Source organism: Larimichthys crocea, chromosome VII (assembly GCF_000972845.2).
Source record: "Larimichthys crocea isolate SSNF chromosome VII, L_crocea_2.0, whole genome shotgun sequence".
NCBI lineage: Eukaryota > Metazoa > Chordata > Actinopteri > Sciaenidae > Larimichthys > Larimichthys crocea.
Window position 1 is genome coordinate 24,304,972 of NC_040017.1, and position 22,517 is coordinate 24,327,488.

Genomic DNA, 22,517 nt, shown 5'->3' on the forward strand with positions numbered 1-22,517 from the left:
ATGCCCCTCTGACTCAGATTATACTCAACTCCATAGCATTAAAACTCCATCTATGAAACATGAACTGTTACTATGTCCTCCTAAAACGTGGACAACACATTGACCCTCTTCAGCAGGTCTTCAGACTCCTGAAGGCCTCAATACTGACACTCTTAAGTGGCTCCAGTATCAGCCACATGAGACAATTCATATTAGAAATATTCCTTTAGCCACCTTCATTATAAAATCCAGTGATTCCAACTTTACGTCACAGCAGACGTTGGTTTAGCATGCCAGGTGGCTTAAACATGCTGTTTCTTGTTTGGGCATGGCTCAGGCAGCATGCTGATTAACTGAGGATTCACTTAGCACACTAGCTAGTTTAACAGATTGTTTGGTTCATCTTGTAGCTCAGATCAAACATGCTATGTAACTTGATACATGATTAACACTATGCAGTGTGTGGAAGACTTAAAGAATCCAGAGAGAGAAGAAAAGAGAGCATCTAGTCTAAACTGGGGCTTGAATTGAAAACACCATCAGAATTAAGAAATTTGAAATGTATTATAAATACACATGACAAGAAAAAAAGGTGCCTTACAAAGTGAAATTACAAAAAGTATTAACAATACATCAACAGCTGTACACAAACACTTCAAGAGGGCATTTCCACCATGTAGAATCAGGCACCAGGGACCTTCTAAGGTCATCAGTGCACATTATATTCAGTAGCAGAGTATATTATAGTATACATAGTATTATTTTCTGGAGCAGAATTTGGGCTCTAATTTCTCAAATGAATAAAAAAGTTCCTGCACAAGCAGCAGAGAGTGTAATATTTAAGAGCATGAAAGAACTTTTCATCCCTGAGGCCGTAAATGAGAGGACTCAGGCATCTTGGAGCGAGATAAAAGGTGATGAAATTAAAGTACCTGACATTAATGTATAACATGAAATCTATTTGAAGTACAGCAGCTTCTACGAATGGACACCACATCTGGATGAGACAGAGTAGCAGCCTGTTTGACTCAATGGCTGAGAGGGACAGGTATAATAATTGGGTCTGCAGCACATCCTACAGAAACATTTATTCAATACGGATGTAATTTCTTCCATTGTGTCATGGGTTACGGCCTTTTTGCAATTGCTTGTTAGACTCTCCGCTGACAGTGCATGATAATAGTGAAAGGGACATATAGGGACAATCCAGCCAGATGCAAATGACAGCGAAGATAAGGAGGAACTTCATTCAGAGCACCAGGAGAGACATGTACCGTGTCATTGACTTTGTGCTGAGATATCGGTCTTTTCTCTCTGACACTGTTACTCCTTCCACCACAACTGTCTGTTAAATATTTTGTTAAATTCTAAAAATAATTTCTTCACATGATTCATTGTAATAGTTTCTGTAGCTTAATTGTTTCAGTTTATCATTCTTTTGTAAGAAAGACACTCCAGGACGTTTTTTTTATCATAAACAGACACTCAGACAAATTTGTCGGGCCTGTCCTCTCGAATGAACACTCAGATAAAACTGAAAATCACAAATAAACAACACATTAGGGCCACTTTCAGACAGAAACAGGGAAACCGGACGTCAGAAAAGTTTTTCAGTTCATTTCACTGGGGGTCGTGCGTTTCCGCACTGACGCAGGGTTTGCCGCAAAAAACGTTGCTGGCGTCCCGGAAAGAAGTTGAGCTCAACTTTTGGGAAACCAGAGCCCCACGTCACGCTCCACAGGCCAATCAGACACTCAGATTGGCTAAACCTCCACAGACAGCATGAAATGCCTCTGACTATCCAGGTAAATTCACGGACTAAACTCTGATAATCTACCTGTGTGTGTGTGTGTGTTCTGACTTTGTTTATTTCATGTACCCAGCTTCTAAATCTGAGTCCGACTCGCAATTTACGCTGCAAAATAGAGACACGAAGAAGTTTAATTTGATTTGAGTCTGATGATTAGAGAGAGAGAAAGAGATATAAAGTAACAATAACAGAGAGCGAGCGCCGGCCTCGATAAAGCTATTATTATTTAGCGAAATAAAAAAATATTTCCTGATTGTTTCACAGCGGTTACATTCAGCAGGTATAGACACGCCCACGGCAACCCGGTTGCCGGTTTCCCTGTTCCTGTCTGAATACGTGTTAATACTTGGAAGTGTTCTCAGTGGTCGTATCAAAAGATGCTTTTCAACTAAAACATGACATGCGCTTGGATTGCTGGCAGTTTTACAACTATCTAAACTATTTGAGTGTTATTTCATCAGTCTTGAATCAGAACAAAAAATAGCAGAAGATGGTTTAAATAATTAATGATTCATCTGTCAGTTTATTAGTCATACAGGCTAATTAGCGTCGCCACACTGTTTGTTGTCTAAATCCACATGGATGGAAACAAACTATGACTACAGAGTGTTACCTTCAGGGTGCTATCCCCTCAGGACACGTGTTAACTGCTGCTTAGATACCAGACATCGATCAAAAAGCTGAGTTTAAAAAACTTTAATTGTTTAATTTATTCAGGTTTTATCAACTTATCACTTATGGTACCCCAACAAGCATCGATAGGTTGTGTGTGTGTACACAACGTTAACATGTGATAGGGTGTTATAGCGTTATATGAGCCTAAAGACATCAGTATACTCCAGAAGAAGTACTTGTCAGCTGGTTGAATAACTTTGGAAACACCCCACATCTTTCCAGTGCTGCAGTTGGAAGGACTACGACCAAGTTTTGTAACTTTCTGACAGACATCCACACCCGATTCACGTAGCGGTTAACCAGGTCTGTGGAAGTGAGAAAGTTTGAACTTCCCAGATTTACTCTTGTCAGGTCACTTTATCTTTTTCTGTCATTATGTCCCTAGAGGATGCTGACCTCACTTACATTGCCCACTTTTCCCAGCTCCAGTTCTGGCACGACACTGGCTCGGCTCCTCGTCACCATTCTGCTACCCAGAGAGTGGAAATGACAGACACCTTTCAACTAATTACACATTAATGTAGCATCAAATGTTTAGAAAGAAAAGTTGCACAATGTTGCTTTAACATTTTTGTCACAGAACCCGGCCTAAAACACCGGCCTGTGTGATTGTGAGTAGTTTTCTTGCGGGAAAACATCTCTCCAACACACAAATCGAGGGGTTACTATGGCCTATGAGGTGTGTAGCGAACAACATCTGGTAATGACGACACTGTGGTAAGCAAAGTCTGACCACGTGATCCTAATGTGTCACATTTACATATAAAGTCTTCATACACCTTCAGCCCTCGCGAGGCTGCAAGAGCTCAGCAGGAGGAGATTGTTGGCAGGGATTATAATTAAAGCAGGGATGGTTTAATGATTTGACTGTCTTATACAAATATTTTAGGGTACAGCAAGAGACACAGTTTAGTCAGATGAGTTCTTGTGTTGTGGATCTGGCTGCAGAGCTGAATAAATTGTAGCAGGGTGTAAAACTCTTACATGTTTGAGAAAACCTGTATATGGAGGCCAATAACTCTCAGACTGGTGGTGGATCCTCAGTGCACGAGATCAATGATAAGGTCATTTTAGTTCAGGTTTTTGTGTCAGTCTTCCTTTGCATCAACGTTTTGCTCATCATAACTTTTTTCATGAAAGATTCCTTCTACACGACCACGCGCTACATCCTGTTTGCTGTCACACTGCTGTCCGATTGTCTGTTTTTGCTCATGACTGACATCCTGCTCATTTTCAGCTATTTTCGTTTCGCCATACAAATGTGGTTGTGTCTTATCGTATACACTGTTTTGTCACTGTACACGTTCGTCACACCAGTTACTCTGACAGCAATGACCCTGGAGCGATATGTGGCCATCTGCATGCCCCTGCGTCATGCAGAGCTGTGCTGCACACGCAGCACTATGCATTGCATCCTCATCATTCACGGCCTCAGCTCTGTGCCCTGCATTGTTGTTCTCTCCATCTTCTTTGCATCAGTGACCCACAGCTTCTATACTCAGGGCAGAATATGCTCTGTGGAGATTTTCATTCATCACAGATGGCAGAGTCATCTTAGATCAGCTATAAGTCAGTTTTACTTCTTGATTATGGTTATCCTCATTGTGTTTTCTTATGTTAAAATCGTGAAAGTGGCCAAAGCTGCATCAGGAGAGGATAAAAAGTCGTCATGGAAAGGGCTCAGAACAGTAATTCTTCATGGTTTCCAGCTGCTGCTCTGTCTCATCCAGCTGTGGTGTCCATTCATAGAAGCTGCAGTACTTCAGATTAATCTTATGTTGTTTATTAATGTCAGATATTTTAACTACATTACATTTATTCTTGCTCCGAGATGTCTGAGTCCTCTCATTTATGGCCTCAGGGATGAAATGTTTTTTCATGCACTGAAGTACTATGCTTTGTGTGGCTTGTATAAGAAACCACTTGGTTTATTTTGACTGATAATTATTGTTATTTTGCAGAAGATTAAACGATTCATCCTGAGGTTCCTGTGATTAAAGCAGCCTCTTTGACTCAGCGGCTGAGAGGGACAGGTATAATAATTGGGTCTGGGACTGGATCGAGGACAAAGTACTGTCAGCAGCACATCATACAGAAACAATTATTCAGTATGGATGTCTTCCATCCGTCTCTTCATTCATGTCATGGGTTACACCTTTGTCTTGCTAATCGCTTGTTAGATTTCCACTGACAGTGCATGATAATAGTGAAAGGGACATATAGGGACAATCCAGCCAGATGCAAATGACAGGTGAAGACAAAGAGGAACCTCATTCAGAGCACCTTGTCCCGTCAGGAAAACACTTGAGACAGGAGAGATGTACTGTGTCATTGACTTTTTGCTGAGATATCAGTCTTTTCTCTCTGACACTGTTACTCCTTCCACCACAACTGTCTGTTTTTTGGCCTTTTCAAGCTTTATTTCTGACAGAGACAGCTGAAGAGTGACAGGAATGCAGATAGAGAGAGAGAGAGACAGGGACAGGGAGCGACCTGTGGGAAAAAGTTACAGGTTGGATTCGAACCCTGAGCTTCCACAGCAAGAAGCTAAACACCGCCCCTAATTGTTTCGGTTGATCATTCTTTGTAAGAAAGACAAATATATATTGTCGGGCCTGTCCTCTCCAATGAACGCTCAAATAAAAGTGAAAATCACAAACCAGTAACAGAATAATACTTGGAAGTGTTCTCAGTGGTCGTATCAAAAGATGCTTTTCAACTAAAACATGACATGCGCTTGGATTGCTGGCAGTTTTACAACTATCTAAACTATTTGAGTGTTATTTCATCAGTCTTGAATCAGAACAAAAAATAGCAGAAGATGGTTTAAATAATTAATGATTCATCTGTCAGTTTATTAGTCATACAGGCTAATTAGCGTCGCCACACTGTTTGTTGTCTAAATCCACATGGATGGAAACAAACTATGACTACAGAGTGTTACCTTCAGGGTGCTATCCCCTCAGGACACGTGTTAACTGCTGCTTAGATACCAGACATCGATCAAAAAGCTGAGTTTAAAAAACTTTAATTGTTTAATTTATTCAGGTTTTATCAACTTATCAGTTATGGTACCCCAACAAGCATCAATAAGTTGTGTGTGTGTACACAACGTTAACATGTGATAGGGTGTTATAGCGTTATATGAGCCTAAAGACATCAGTATACTCCATAAGAAGTACTTGTCAGCTGGTTGAATAACTTTAGAAACACCCCACATCTTTCCAGTGCTGCAGTTGGAAGGACTACGAGAATAAATGTCCTTATGCTGCATATTTTGGATGTGTGTCTGTATCATTAATCCTTTCGCCTCTGACTCCATGAATCCATTGCTCAGTTTTCTCAAACGTAAAGGTTGAAGATCAGAAGGTGCTCTTACCATTTCTGCACTGGTATCGTGTTTTAACCACATGGACTGCACATGCGCGTCCTCGCCCCCCACTAAAGGGTCCTCAAAGTCTCACAGGGGGTCGTAAAGCTTCCTTGATTTTTATCAAAGAAAAATATAAGCATATTAAGTCTCTATGATTGTTAAAACTGAATAAAAATGACATAATACAGACACTGAGTGAGGGAGGGAACGGTGAGGGATGAACATAAGACAGCACGGGCACAGGGTAGAAAAACAAAAGAATACAAAAAACAAACTAACGAAAAGGCGGCTGGAGATCCAGGCAAAAAAACAACAACACACTAACGCTGGAGAGACCAGGCACCAGGTGAAACTGATCAGGAACAGGTGCAGGATCAAGACACAGACAGGGTACAGCTACAAAATAAAACAGGAAACACAGAACAAACTCAAGACTGTAACAAGTCATTTTTCCCTTTGTTTTGGAATTTAGGGCCTATAGACCTTGTTTATATTGAAGCATATAAGCATATATTAGCATGTTTTAGAATTAAAGTGTAAAAAAAAACCTTGAAAAATCAATCCACCAATATTTTTTGGATGCTTTAATTCAGTTTAATTCCTATTTTCAACACACAGATGAAAAAATGTGGAAGAAAATCATTTTTTTGTGTGTCAACATTCAAAAGAAAAAAATAAATCTGTTCTCTGTCCCTTCGACTGTTTTGCCTTGTTGCTGTAGTATAGATACAGATCAAGCATCGCGACTTAAACATTCAAGTTTCACATAGAATACATCTGCCTGCTGTGATTGGTAGATATGTAGCTGGGATTTTGTCATTGTGGAGCTTTTTTTATTTTTTATTTGGTAAAATAAAACAAAATCTTAATAAAATAAAATGTACATTTGTACATTATTGCATGTCTCTGATAAACACAAACTTTGGTCTCAAGATAATTTTGTACCAATTAGACAGAACAATCAGTGATGACACCACGATGACCGAAGTTTCATGGTGTTATTCTTGGAGGCTCTAGTCACTATAAAGTCTCCAAACACAGATAAGCTGCACAATGCAGGTAAGGACATAAGAGAAGGTGACATTTGATTTAGAGCTGTCATCTTATTTTTATATAAATATAACTATTGTTATTAGTAGTAGTAAAATTAACACATCTGGTAGGTCTCATATACTGTGCAGTTTATATACTGTATAGTATCACACAGGTTCCACTGCTACCGTAATCATTTTATCATTCATTGTAATTCATTGTCATTTTGTCAGTCATTGTAATTGTACAATATGTGTTGATTTCTTCTGTACACGTGGCATCTACTGCACGTCTGTCCGTCCTGGGAGAGGGATCCCTCCTCTGTGGCTCTTCCTGAGGTTTCTTCTACATTTTTTCCCTGTTAAAGGTTTTTGTGAGCAAGTTTCTCCTCACTCGAACCGAGGGTCTAAGGACAGAGGGTGTCACTCCCTGTACAGATTGTAAAGCCCTCTGAGGCAAATGTACTTTGTGACTTTGGGCTATACAAATTAAATCTGATTTGATTTAATTCGATTTAGTATGGCAAATAACAGCTCAATGGCTGGTCGTGGGTCATTGCAGCATCAGATGAATGACCTGGTAATCATAGTGCAGATTTTGGTGGTAATCTTCCTTTGTGTCAACATGTTGCTCATTGTGACCTTTTTTTCAAAAGAAGTCTTCTACACAACCATGCGCTACATCTTATTTGCTGTTACACTTCTGTCTGATAGCCTGATGTTATTTGTGTCTGATATCCTGTTAATTTTGTCCTCCTATCGGGTGACTATGCAATTTGGTTTGTGCATCATTTTCTATATTCTTTCGGTGATTTGCATTTTTGTCACACCAGTTACTCTGACAGCTATGGCCTTGGAGCGATATGTGGCCATCTGCATGCCGCTGCGTCATGCACAGCTGTGCTCCACACGCAGCACTATGCATTGCATCCTCATCATTCACAGCCTCAGCTCTGTACCCTGCATTGTTATTCTCTCTGTTTTCTGTGCATCAGCCTCCAAAAGCTTGTATACACAATATAAGATATGCTCCATGGAAATATTTGTCTCTCTCAGATGGCAGAACAATATTAAAACAGCTATATATCAGCTCTACTTCTTAATCATGTCAATCACTATCATCTTATCTTATGTTAAAATAATGAAAGTGGCCAAAGCTGCATCAGGAGAAAACAAAAAGTCAACACGGAAAGGCCTCAGAACAGTAATTCTTCATGCTTTCCAGGTGTTCCTCTGTCTCGTCCAGCTGTGGTGTCCATTTATAGAAGTTGCATTGTTTCAGATTGATCTTATGTTATATGTTAATGTCAGATATTTTAACTACATAACTTTTATTCTTGCTCCGAGGTGTCTGAGCCCTCTCATTTACGGTTTGAGGGATGAAAAGTTTCTCCTTGCATTAAAGCACAAGGTCCCTTTTGGATTTCACTGTGTAAAAATAAAAGCACGGACTGGTTTTGTTTGTCAAGTTGGGTGTCGTGATCGGTTGCCATAATTGTCAATACATGTAAATATTCGGTAAATAATTCAGTTAAAATATGTAGACGACACACTCTTCATCATGTGATTGACAAATGTTATGATTTGGAAATGTTTCATTGCTTTCAATTAAAATCTGCTTCATGGTTAATAATCAACATGTTGTGGCTTTTGATTAAGGAAATCACATTTGCATGAATATCTAAACCACATAAAAACTTGAAATGTGCAACATCACACTTTGCATCATTACTATTATGATTTATATGATGATGATATATTTCTCTTAGATAAACAGCAGCACATCATATATGGAAAAGGGCTTGTAGTTCAGATCGAATTTAGGGTGCTCATATGGTTTTCAAATTTATCTTCAAAAGGCCTTAAGAGAGCTTTGGGTTGAGCTTCATCAGCAGATTCTTATTAACAGACAAATCCCTGAAAAGTCTCGTCACGTCTGATGAACCACGAATCTGTTAGTGTCACTGCAAAACAAAAACAATGCTGCTCTTGTACCTTCCTACGTCCTCTGCAGTGATACACAGGTGGTGAGAATGCTGACTTTTCGCCTGGTGAAGTGCAAAAACCGAACACATGAACTGATGTGACTCAACTTCCAATCTTTTCCTCAATCAGTCAAGTACTTTTGTTGCCTTAACTTGCCCACAATGGTAGTCATGAAAAGACCAAAGAAGACGGTTATGGAAGAAACTAAGACAGAATAAGAGAAAGTGACTAAGTAAGAACAAGATTTTATAATAGAAGATATTGACCCTTTCATGAAAATACATCAGGAAACATAGGTGACATCATCAGATGGTTTAGTCCACGAACTTCTCCTGGATAGTCTCAGTTTCAGAGACATTTCAGGCTGATTGTGGAGGTTTGACCAGTCTGAGCGTTGTATTTGTCTACAAGTTAGCCACTGTGGGAGACTAGTAGAACGTAGCAATGACAACAGTGTGGTGAGCAAGTTTTAATTAGCTGTGAGTCTGATGTCGCTCCTATAAAGTCTTCATGCACAGTCTTTACTCAGACCACTGCAAAGAACTCTGTCTGTCCACCTGTCTTTGGAAAGGTGTGCCACAACACTATGCTACTACAGGAAGGGTCTTTTTGTGATAGACTAATTTTCTTTCCACTGACACATTTAGTGATGACAAATTTTTACTTGGCATTACCTTAACAACTTGTGTATTTGCTTAGAAAACCGATGGCTGACAACAACTCATTGGTTGGTGGTGAGGTCTCACTGCAGTTAATTGATAAGATCATTATTGTGCAGATTCTGGTGATGATCTTTCTTTGCATCAACTCTTTGCTCATCATAACTTTTTTCAGAAAGGAGTGCTTCTACACAACCGCACGCTACATCTTATTTGCTGTTACACTTCTGTCTGATAGTTTGATATTATTCATGTCTAATATCCTGGTCATCTTGAACCATTTTGGATTTACCATGCAAGTTTGGATGTGTGTCATTACCTCTGCTGTAGTACTTCTTTATATGAGAGTCACACCAGTAACTCTGACAGTAATGACCCTGGAGCGATATGTGGCCATCTGCATGCCCCTGCGTCATGCAGAGCTGTGCTCCACACGCAGCACTATGCATTGCATCCTCATCATTCACGGCCTCAGCTCTGTACCCTGCATTGTTGTTCTCTCCACCTTCTTTGCATCAGCCTCTTTTAGTTTGTACGAACAGCACAGGTTATGCACTGTGGAGATGTTAATATTGTACAGATGGCAGAGTCATGTTAGGTCAGCTGTACATGAGTTTTACTTCTTGATTATGGCTATCATCATTGTATTCGCCTATGTTAAAATCATGAAAGTGGCCAAAGCTGCATCAGGAGAGGATAAAAAGTTGTCATGGAAAGGGCTCAGAACAGTAATTCTTCATGGTTTCCAGCTGCTGCTCTGTCTCATCCAGCTGTGGTGTCCATTCATAGAAACTGCTGTTATACAAAATAATGTTACGTTATTCATTAATGTCAGGTACTCTAACTACATATTGTTTGGTCTTGCTCCAAGATGTCTGAGTCCTCTTATTTATGGCCTCAGGGATGAAACCTTTTTTCATGCATTGAAAAATTATGTCTTCTTTGGCTTGTATAAAAGAAATATTTGACACAGGACTAGATTAATAATTTTTGAACAGAACAATTGCACAATGCACCAATTCAAACAAAAATTCACATGAACATGATCATTTTAAGAATGTTTTATTTCCAAATACTTATAAGCCTGCCTGTAACTGCGTTGATAATTACCGGTAAGCAACTATTCAAGATCAAAACTGCTTTTGTTTTTTGTATCACTGCTCATTTGAGGTACTTTTTCTTTTTTTTTTTTTTAAGATTATTTTTTGGGGCCTTTTATGCCTTTAATGATAGTACAGCTGAAGATAGACAGGAAGCAGGGGGCAGAGAGAGGGGGAATGACACGCAGTAAATAGCCGTCCGTTGCGAGAGACAGTTTGTAGTTGGGTGTTGTGATCGGTTGCCATAATTGTCAATACATGTAAATATTCTGTAAATAATTCAGTTAAATTTGTAGACGACACACTCTTCATCATGTGATTGACAAATGTTATGATTTGGAAATGTTTCATTGCTTTCAATTAAAATCTGCTTCATGGTTAATAATCAACATGTTGTGGCTTTTGATTAAGGAAGTCACATTTGCATGAATATCTAAACCACATAAAAACTTGAAATGTGCGACATCACACTTTGCATCATTAGTATTATGATTTATATGATGATGATATATTTCTCTTAGATAAACAGCAGCACATCTTATACGGAAAAGGGCTTGTAGTTCAGATCGAATTTAGGATGCTCATATGGTTTTCAAATTTATCTTCAAAAGGCCTTAAGAGAGCTTTGGGTTGAGCTTCATCAGCAGATTCTTATCAACAGACAAATCCCTGAAAAGTCTCGTCACGTCTGATGAACCACGAATCTGTTAGTGTCACTGCAAAACAAAAACAATGCTGCTCTTGTACCTTCCTACGTCCTCTGCAATGATACACAGGTGGTGAGGATGCTGACTTTTCGCCTGGTGAAGTGCAAAAACCGAACACATGAACTGATGTGACTCAACTTCCAGTCTTTTCCTCAATCAGTCAAGTACTTTTGTTGCCTTAACTTGCCCACAATGGTAGCCGTGAAAAGACCCAAGGAAGACGGTTATGGAAGAAACTAAGACAGAATAAGAGAAAGTGACTAAGTAAGAACAAGATTTTTATATTAGAAGATGTTGATCCTTTCATGAAAATACATCGGAACATAGTGACATCATCAGATGGTTTAGTCCATGAACTTCTCCTGGATGTCTCAGTTTCTGAGACCTTTCAGGCTGATTGTGGAGGTTTGACCAGTCCGAGCGTTGTATTTGTCTACAACAGGGATCGGCAACTAAGTTTGGACCTGGAACTTAGAGATATTTTAAATATTTAAATCCAAATGTTAAATGTAAAATCTAAATCTAAATGTTAATATAAATGTTAAATATAAATCTAAATGTTAATATAAATCTAAATGTTAAATATAAATAAATGTTAATAAATCTAAATCTAAATGTTGAAGCTAATGTTTCGGGTGAAACTAAATATTTAGCTAAAATGCAATTCAAATGCCAGTAACCGGAAGTGCCAAAATAAAAGCTCAAGGAGGTCCAGAGCGTGTTTATAGTGGCAAATAACGAATAAAACCCATCTTATCCGGGGAATAGACTCTGGACATGGATTATCGTGATAATAACTAACTAATACTTGACTGATCTGTAATTTTCGCGGTGTAGGATCGTCTACACCGTGGCTACAGTCATAAGTCCCGCACCCCTTCATAAAAGTGAACTAAAAACTCAAAGTACTCTTCAAATAAAGTTTCTCCAATGTGTTGTTCATCTAGGCAGTTATTATCACGATACTCCATGTCCAAAGTCCTTTCCCCGGATAAGATGGGTTTTATTCGTTTTGCCACTATAAACACGCTCTGACCTCCACAAGCTTTTATTTTGGCACTTCCTGTTACCGCGGATTGAATTTGCATTTTAGCTAAATGTTTATTTCACCCGAAACATTTAGTCTTCAACATTTATATTTATATTTAACCTTTATGACCTGACATTAATAATAACATAACATTATTTTGTATAACAGCAGTTTCATGAATGGATCTCAAATGAACAATAAATGAATTGTCAATGCAGTCACAGTCAGACTTATAACAAACTATATGGAAAATAAAACATGTTAAAATTATCATGTTAATGTGAATGACACACATATTTAGTTGATTGTTTGTCTTAATTGGTGCATTGTGCATTCTGTTAGAAAATTATTCACCTGCCTTGTCAAATATTGCTTTTATACAAGACATAATTTTTCAATGCATGAAAAAAGGTTTCATCCCTGAGGCCATAAATAAGAGGACTCAGACATCTTGGAGTAAGATTAAACAAAATGTAGTTAGAGTATCTGACGTTTATAAATAACATGAAATCTATCGGAAATACAGCAGCTTCTATGAATGGAGTCCACAGCTGGATGAGACAGAGCAGCAGCTGGAAACCATGAAGAATTACTGTTCTGAGCCCTTTCCTTGATGACTTTTTATCCTCTCCTGATGCAGCTTTGGCCACTTTCATGATTTTAACATAGGCAAATACAATAATGATAACCATAATCAAGAAGTAAAACTGAGCAACAGCTGACCTAACATGACCTGCCATCTGTACAACATAACATCCCACAGAGCATAACCTGTATTGTTCGTACAAATAATAGAGGCTGAGGCAAAAAGGTGGAAGAATAACAATGCAGGGTACAGAGCTGAGGCTGTGAATGATGAGGAGGCAATGCATAGTCGCTTGTGGAGCACAGCTCAGCATGACGCAGGGGCATGCAGATTGCCACATATCGCTCCAGGGTCATTACTGTCAGAGTCACTGGTGTGACTCTCATAAAAGAAGTACACGCAGAGATAATGACACACATCCAAACTTGTATGGTAAATCCAAATGGTCAAAATAATCAGGATATTAGACCTGACTAATATCAAACTATCAGACAGAAGTGTAACAGCAAATAAGATGTAGCGTGCGGTTGTGTAGAAGCACTCCTTTCTGAAAAAAGTTGTGATAAGCAAAGAGTTGATGCAAAGAAATATCTCACACAAACTGCACAATAATGACCTTACAATGTACTCCACCAGTGAGACCTCACCACCAACCAATGAGTTGTTGTCAGCCATCGTTTTCTAAGCAAATACACAAGTTGTTAAGATAATGCCAAGTGAAAATTTGTCATCACTAAATGTGTCAGTTGAAAGAAAATTAGTCTATCACAAAAAGACCAAACCCTTCCTGTAGTAGCATAGTGTTGTGGCACACCTTTCCAAAGACAGGTGGACAGACAGAGTTCTTTGCAGTGGTCTGAGTAAAGACTGTGCATGAAGACTTTATAAGAGCGACATCAGACTTGAACATTAGGTTGTATCTCGTTGTGATGAACATTAGGTTGTAGCTCGTTGTCTGTCCTACTATGGTTGAAAATATGCGTTTTGTGTTTTAACAACGTTTCACTTCAGAGTTACTGATCTCAGAAGTGCCAATATCTTTCTAACTTTACCGAAGTGGCAGTAGCCAATAAGGCACCTTTCCTTATCTCATAATTACGAGATCAGGTGTCTAATTTATTTTTTTCAAGTGAATGCAATACACTTCTGTACTTCTTCTTCTTCTTCGCTCACATAAAAACTACAGGTGCACCGGCAAAAATAGTTCCCGGTAATTCACTTCCGTTGTGAAGTTTCTTCTATTTGCAGCAGCGTTTCTTTTATTTGCAGCGGCGTTTCTTTCTTTTATTTGCAGCGCTGTTTCTTTTTGTTTGCAGCGTTTCTTTTATTGTAGCGCTGTTTATTTTTGTTTGCAGCGTTTCTTTTATTTGTAGCGCTGTTTCTTTTTGTTTGCAGAGTTTCTTTTATTTGCAGCATTGAGGGTTCCCGGCCACCGTATGTCTGGCCCACTAGATGACGTTGATTTATTTTAAAATATATATATATTTTATAAATCTATTGGACCTCATGTTTTCTGTAAAAAATACAACAATTCACAGATCCACAACATTTATTAAAAGTAGCTGATAAGTAACGTGACAAACAGCAGCCAGAACATCCTTGCAGCCTCTTTACTTGCACGCACAGGTTGGAACGCTAATTGGCACGTGCGTCCGTGCGTGCGCTGTAACCTTGGAAAGTAAAAGTGTCCTGTGTCCCTCTTGCAACGGAATGCGTTTTTGTGGCCATGCTTTGTCTCGTGGTGTCTTCTAATATTGTATTCTTACAAACTGCAACAACCTCGTTGCAAATGAGACACGTCGGCTTGCATTAATAAATGCAGGCAGGATGAACGCTACCTTTGCTTCCATTCTTCTTTGTAAGTCCTGCATTCGAATCAACTTTCTTTTCATGGCTTTTGACAACGACATTTTGCATCGATAGCTAGCAATCTTCAACTAATGATTTAGACGGCATCCAAAACATAAAAAAAACTGGCAATTGTGTACATTAGTTACGGCAGGTTGCCTGTTTCATGACAGACGCATTGGGTGTAATAACAGCACATAGAAACAAATTAAATTTTAAATTAAATTGAATGCATTTTTAAAGTGAAATAATGTTTATTTTTAATAATAGAAAAAATAGAAAAATCTTTTTCTTTTTTTTTCCAGTAGGAAAGCATGGTCATGGCCCGCGATGGAATTGTCAGAAAAAAAATTGGCCCGGGTCCAAACTTAGTTGCCGATCCCTGTTGTAGACAAATACAACGCTCAGACTGGTCAAACCTCCACAATCAGCCTGAAATGTCTCAGAAACTGAGACTATCCAGGAGAAGTTCATGGACTAAACCATCTGATGATGTCACCTATGTTTCCTGATGTATTTTCATGAAAGGATCAATATCTTCTAATATAAAATCTTGTTTCTTACTAGTCACTTTCTCTATTCGTCTTAGTTTCTTCCATAACGGTCTTCTTTGGTCTTTTCAGGCCTACCATGTGGGCAAGTTAAGGCAACAAAAGTACTTGACTGATTGAGGAAAAGATTGGAAGTTGACTCACATCAGTTCATGTGTTGGGTTTTTGCACTCACCAGGCGAAAAGTCAGCATTCCACCACCTGTGTATCACGCAGAGGACGTAGGAAGGTACAAGAGCAGCATTGTTTTTGTTTTGCAGTGACACTAACAGATTCGTGGTTCATCAGACGTGACGAGACTTTTCAGGGATTTGTCTGTTGATAAGAATCTGCTGATGAAGCTCAACCCAAAGCTCTCTTAAGGCCTTTTGAAGATAATTTGAAAACCATATGAGCATCCTAAATTCGATCTGAACTACAAGCCCTTTTCCATATATGATGTGCTGCTGTTTATCTAAGAGAAATATCATCACATATAAATCATAATAGTAATGATGCAAAGTGTGATGTTGCACATTTCAAGTTTTTATGTTGGTTTAGATATTCATGCAAATGTGATTTCCTAATCAAAAGCCACAACATGTTGATTATTAACCATGAAGCATTTATTTAATTGAAAGCAAATGAAACATTTCCAAATCATAACATTTGTCAATCACATGATGAAGAGTGTGTGTCTACAAATTTAACTGAATTATTTACAGAATATTAACATGTATGACAATTATGGCAACCGATCACGACACCCAACTACAAACTGTCTCTCGCATCGGACAGCCATTTACTGCGTGTCATTCCCCCTCTCTCTGCCCCCTGCTTCCTGTCTATCTTCAGCTGTACTATCATAAGGCATAAATGGCCAAAAAATAATAATCTTTAAAAAAAAAAAGAAAAGTACCTCAAATGAGCAGTGATACAAAAAACAAAAGCAGTTTTGATCTTGAATAGTTGCTTAATTATCAACCAGTTACAGGCAGGCTTATAATATTTGGAAATAAAACGTTTCTTAAAATGATCATGTTCATGTGAATTTAGTTTGAACTGGTGCATTGTGCAATTGTTCTGTTCGAAATTATTAATCTAGGCTTGTGTCAAATATTTCTTTTATACAAGCCAAAGAAGACATAATTTTTCAATGCATGAAAAAAGGTTTCATCTCTGAGTCCATAAATGAGAGGACTTAGACATCTTGGAGCAAGACCAAACAATATGTAGTTAGAGTACCTGACATTAATGAATAACGTAACATTATTTTGTGTAACAGCAGTTTCTATGAATGGATCTCAAATGAACAATAAATGAATTGTCAATGCAGTCACAGTCAGACTTATAACAAACTATATGGAAATAATACATGTTAAAATTATCATTTTAATGTGAATGACACACATATTTAGTTGATTGTTTTGTCTTAATGTGGTGCATTGTGCATTCTGTTAGAAAAATTATTCATCTGCCTTGTCAAATATTGCTTTTATACAAACATAATTTTTAAGAGCATGAAAAAAGGTTTCATCCCTGAGGCCATAAATAAGAGGACTCAGACATCTTGGAGTAAGATTAAACAAAATGTAATTAGAGTATCTGGCGTTATAAATAACATTAAATCTATCTGAAATACAGCTGCTTCTATGAATGGAGTCCACAGCTGGATGAGACAGAGCAGCAGCTGGAAACCATGAAGAATTACTGTTCTGAGCCCTTTCCATGAGACTTTTTATCCTCTCCTGATGCAGCTTTAGCCACTTTCATTATTTTAACATAGGCGAATCAATGATGATACCATAATCAAGAAGTAAACTGAAGTACAGCTGACCTAACATGACTTTGCCATCTGTACAACATGAACATCTCCACAGTGCAAACCTGTGTTGTTTGTACAAATTAGAGAGGCTGATGCAAAGAAGGGGAGAGAATAACAATGCAGGGTACAGAGCTGAGGCCGTGAATGATGAGGATGCAATGCATAGTGCTGCGAGTGGAGCACAGCTCTGCATGACGTAGGGGCATGCAGATGGCCACATATCGCTCCAGGGTCATTGCTGTCAGAGTAACTGGTGTGACTCTCATATAAAGAAGTACTACAGCAGAGGTAATGACACACATCCAAACTTGCATGGTAAATCCACAAACTGTTCAGATGAGCAGGATATTAGACATGAATAATATCAAACTATCAGACAGAAGTGTAACAGCAAATAAGATGTAGCGTGCGGTTGTGTAGAAGTACTCCTTTCTGAAAAAAGTTATGATGAGCAAAGAGTTGATGCAAAGAAACATCATCACCAGGACCTGCACAATAATGACCTGATCAATTAACTGCAGTGAGACCTCACCACCAACCAATGAGTTGTTGTCACCCATCGGTTTTCTAAGCAAATACACAAGTTGTTAAGGTAATGCCAAGTAAAAATTTGTCATCACTAAATGTGTCAGTGGAAAGAAAATTAGTCTATCACAAAAAGACCCTTCCTGTAGTAGCATAGTGTTGTGGCACACCTTTCCAAAGACAGGTGGACAGACAGAGTTCTTGCAGTGGTCTGAGTAAAGACTGTGCATGAAGACTTTAGGAGCGACATCAGACTCACAGCTAATTAAAACTTGCTCACCACACTGTTGTCATTGCTACGTTCTACTAGTCTCCCACAGTGCTAACTTGTAGACCAGGGTTCGGCAATTAGTGGCCCGCGGGCCAAACTGACCCACCATCAATTAGTCTGGCCCACTAGATGACGTTGATTTATTTAAAAATATTATATATATATTTAAATATATCTTTTGGACCTCATGTTTTCTGTCAAAAATACAACAATTCCACAGATTTCACAACATTTATTAAAAAGTAGCTGATAAGTAACGTGACAAAACAGCAGCCAGAACATCCTTGCAGCCTCTTTACTTGACGCACAGTTGGAAAGCTAATTGGCACGTGCGTGCGTGTGTGCGCTGTAACCTGTGGAAAGTAAAAGTGTCCTGTGTCCCTCTTGCAACGGAATGCGTTTTTGTGGCCATGCTTTGTCTCGTGGTGTCTTCTAATATTGTATTCTTTACAAACTGCAACAAACCTCGTTGCAAATGAGACACGTCGGCTTGGCATTAATAAATGCAGGCAGGATGAACCCATACCTTTGCTTCCATTCTCTTTGTAAGTCCTGCATTCGAATCAGCTTTTCTTTTCATGGCTTTTGACAACGACATTTTGCATCGATAGCTATGGGGTGCCGTTTGTAAAGCGTCTCGCTCTGAAAAATAACAGCAACATTTGATCACATTAGCTAAAAAACAATGTTTAAAAAACTGGTTTGAATTTTTTGAGAGTCACTTTTTGCACATTTAGAACAATATTTGTGAACTTAGAGATATTTTAAATATTTAAATCCAAATGTTAAATTTAAAATCTAAATGCTAAATCTAAATCTAAATGTTAAATATAAATATAAATATAAATGTTAAATCTAAATGTTAAATATAAATGTTAAATATAAATCTAAATGTTAAATATAAATGTTAATTAAATAAATGTTAAATCAAATCTAAATGTTAAATCTAAATCTAAATGTTAAATATAAATCTAAATGTTAAAAAATATAATCAATGTAAATAGAAATCTAAATGTTAAATATAAATCTAAATGTTAAATACAAAATATAAATGTGAACCTGCCTAACAGAATACTATATCAATTTACTAATTAAAGAACGAGTTTATATTAGAATATTTGGATCCTTTCATGAAAATACATCCAGGGAAAAAAAAAAACATAGGTGACATCATCAGGATTGGTTTTATTCCATTGAACTTCTCCGGGATAGAGTCTCAGTGTGTTGAGACATTTCAGGCTGATTGTGGAGGTTTGACCAGTACGAGCGGTGTATTGTGTCTAACAACAGGGATCGTCAACTAAGTTTGGGACCTGGGCCCAAATGTTTTCCTGACATTCCATCACGAGCATGACCATGTGCTTTACCTATGGGGAAAAAAAAAAGAAAAAATATTTTTCAATTTTTTCTATTATATAAAAATAAACATTATTTCACTTTAAAAAAATGGGGCCGTTAATCTAATTTAAAAAATATTAATTTGTTTTCTATTTGCTGTTACACGCACCCCACGCCCACGCGTCGGGCCATAAACAGCAACCTGCCGTAACTAATGAGACAAGTGGCCATTTTTTATGTTTTGGATGCCGTCTAAATCATGAGTTGAAGATGCTAGCTATCGCTGCAAAATGTCGTTGTCAAAAGCCATGAAAAGAAAAGTTGATTCGAATGCAGGACTTACAAGAAGAATGGAAGCAAAGGTATGGTTCATCCTGCCTGCATTTATTAATGCCAAGCCGACGTGTGTCTCATTTGGCAAGAGGTTGTTTGCAGTTTTGTAAAGAATAACAATATTAGAAGACAACCACGAGACAAAGCATGGCCCAAAAAACGCATTCCGTTGCAAGAAGGAACAGGACACTTTACTTTCCACAGGTTACAGCCCGCACACGCGCATGTCCAATTAGCGTTCCAACTGTTGCGTCAAGTAAAGAGGCTGCAAGGATTTTCTGGCTGCTGTTTTGTCACTTACTTTATCAGCTACTTTTTAATAAATTGTGAAATCTGTGGCAATTGGTTGTATTTTTGGACAGAAACATGAGGTCCAAAGATATATTTAAAATATATATATTATTTTTAAAATAAATCAACGTCATCTAGTGGGCCAGACATAATGATGGTGGGTCAGTTTTGGCCCGCGGGCACATATTGCCGAACCCTGGCTAACAAGTTAGCCACTGTGGGGAGACTAGTAGAACGTAGCAATGACAACAGTGTGGTGAGCAAGTTTAAATTAGCTGTGAGTCTGATTGTCCGCTCCTAAAGTCTTCATGCACAGTCTTTACTCAGACCATGCAAGAACATCTGTCTGTCCACCTGCTTCTTTGGAAAGGTGTGCCACAACACTATGCACTACAGGAAGGGTCCTTTTGTGATGACAATTTTCTTTCACACTGACACATTTAGTGATGACAAATTTTACTTGGCATACCTTCACACTTGGTATTTGCTTAGAAAACCAATGGTGACAACACTCATTGGTTGGTGGTGAGGTCTCACTGCAGTTAATGATCAGGAATTATTGTGCAGGTCCTGGTGATGATGTTTCTTTGCATCAACTCTTTGCTCATCATAACTTTTTCAGAAAGGAGTACTTCTACTCTACACAACCGCACGCTACAATCTTATTTGCTGTTACACTCTGTCTGATAGTTTGATATTATTCATGTCTAATATCCTCCTCATCTTGAACCAGTTTGGATTTACCATGCAAGTTTGGATGTGTGTCATTACCTCTGCTGTAGTACTCTTTATATGAGAGTCACACCAGTTACTCTGACAGCAATGACTGGAGCGATATGTGGCCATCTGCATGCCCCTCGTCATGCAGAGCTGTGCTCCACTCGCAGCACTATGCATTGCATCCTCATCATTCACGGCCTCAGCTCTGTACCCTGCATTGTTATTCTCTCCACCTTCTTTGCATCAGCCTCTCTAATTTTGTACAACAACACAGGTTTTGCACTGTGGAGATGTTCATGTTGTACAGATGGCAAAGTCATGTTAGGTCAGCTGTACTTCAGTTTTACTTCTTGATTATGGTTATCATCATTGATTCGCCTATGTTAAAATAATGAAAGTGGCTAAGCTGCATCAGGAGAGGATAAAAAGTCATCATGGAAAGGGCTCAGAACAGTAATTCTTCATGGTTTCCAGCTGCTGCTCTGTCTCATCCAGCTGTGGACTCCATTCATAAAGCAGCTGTATTTCAGATAATTTAATGTTTTTATAAACGCCAGATACTCTAATTACATTGTTGTTTACTTACTCTCAAGATGTCTGAGTCCTCTTATTTATGGCCTCAGGGATGAAACTTTTTTTCATGCTCTTAAAAAATTATGTCTGTATAAAAGCAATATTTTGACAAGGCAGATGAATATTTTTCTAACAGAATGCACAATGGCACCCATTAAGACAAAACAATCAACTAAATATGTGTGTCATTCACATTAACAGATAATTTTAAACATGTATTATTTCCATATAGTTTGTTATAAGTTGACTGTGTACTGCATTGACAATTCATTTATTGTTCATTTGAGATCATTCATAGAAAACTGTGTATACAAAATAATGTTACGTTATTTCAATTCAGGTACTCTAACTACTATGTTTGGTCTTGCTCCAGATGTCTAGTCCTCTCATTATGGACTCAGAGAGAAACTTTTTCATGCATGAAAATTATGTCTTCTTGGCTTGTATAAAAGAAATATTGACACAAGCCTAGTTAATAATTTCTGAACAGAACAATTGCACAATGCACCAGTTCAAACTAAATTCACATGAACATGATCATTTTAAGAACGTTTTATTTCCAAAATACTTATAAGCCGGCCTGTAACTGGTTGATAATTAAGCAACTATTCAAGATCAAAACTGCTTTTGTTTTTTGTATCACTGCTCATTTGAGGTACTTTTTCTTTTTTTTTTAAAGATTATTATTTTTTGGCATTTATGCCTTTAATGATACAGCTGAAGAAGACAGGAGCAGGGAGGGCAGAAGAGGGGGAATGACACGCAGTAAATGGCTGTCCGATGCGAGAGACAGTTTGTAGTTGGGTGTCGTGATCGGTTGCCATAATTGTCAATACATGTAATATAAATTTCTGTAAATAATTCAGTTAAATTTGTAGACAACACACTCTTCATCATATGTGATTGACAAATGTATGATTTGGAAATGTGTCATTGCTTTTCAATTAAAACTGCTTCATGGTTAATAATCAACATGTTGTGGCTTTTGATTAGGAAAGTCACATTTGCATGAATATCTAACCCACATAAAAACTTGAAATGTGCAACATCACACTTTGCATCATTACTATTATGATTTATATTGATGATATATTTCTCTTAGATAAACAGCAGCACATCATGATGGAAAAGGGCTTGTATTCAGATCGAATTTAGGATGCTCATATGGTTTTTTCAAATTTACTTCAAAAGGCCTTAAAGAGAGTTTGGGTTGAGCTTCACAGCAGATTCTTACAACAGACAAATCCCTGAAAAGTCTCGTCACGTCTGATGAACCACGAATCTGTTAGTTCACTGCAAAACAAAAACAATGCTGCTCTTGTACCTT

General features: G+C 38.1%; 3 protein-coding genes and 1 pseudogene across 3 annotated transcripts; 3 read left to right on the forward strand and 1 right to left on the reverse strand.

Annotated features, from left to right (window-relative positions):
* The first annotated feature begins 3,468 nt into the window (after positions 1-3,468).
* On the forward strand, positions 3,469-4,401 carry LOC109139189 (odorant receptor 131-2-like). Its single transcript, XM_019261836.1, has one exon. The coding sequence runs from the start codon at positions 3,469-3,471 to the stop codon at positions 4,399-4,401; it is 933 nt and encodes a 310-aa protein (XP_019117381.1).
* Positions 4,402-7,388: 2,987 nt separating this feature from the next.
* Positions 7,389-8,505, forward strand: LOC104919846 (odorant receptor 131-2). Its single transcript, XM_010731948.3, has one exon. The coding sequence runs from the start codon at positions 7,389-7,391 to the stop codon at positions 8,361-8,363; it is 975 nt and encodes a 324-aa protein (XP_010730250.3). The 3' UTR covers positions 8,364-8,505.
* Positions 8,506-9,560: 1,055 nt separating this feature from the next.
* On the forward strand, positions 9,561-10,612 carry LOC109139190 (odorant receptor 131-2-like). Its single transcript, XM_019261837.2, has one exon. It carries the CDS (start codon positions 9,561-9,563, stop codon positions 10,479-10,481), a length of 921 nt encoding a protein of 306 aa, XP_019117382.2. The 3' UTR covers positions 10,482-10,612.
* A 2,100-nt stretch (positions 10,613-12,712) lies between these two features.
* On the reverse strand, positions 12,713-17,699 carry LOC113746078 (odorant receptor 131-2-like; annotated as a pseudogene).
* Between the last annotated feature and the right edge of the window lie 4,818 nt (positions 17,700-22,517).

Excerpts from the sequence above, each read along its gene's own strand:
- LOC104919846 (XM_010731948.3), top strand. The coding sequence starts at position 7,389 with ATGGCAAATAACAGCTCAATGGCTGGTCGTGGGTCATTGCAGCATCAG.
- LOC109139189 (XM_019261836.1), top strand. The coding sequence starts at position 3,469 with ATGGAGGCCAATAACTCTCAGACTGGTGGTGGATCCTCAGTGCACGAG.
- LOC109139190 (XM_019261837.2), top strand. The coding sequence starts at position 9,561 with ATGGCTGACAACAACTCATTGGTTGGTGGTGAGGTCTCACTGCAGTTA.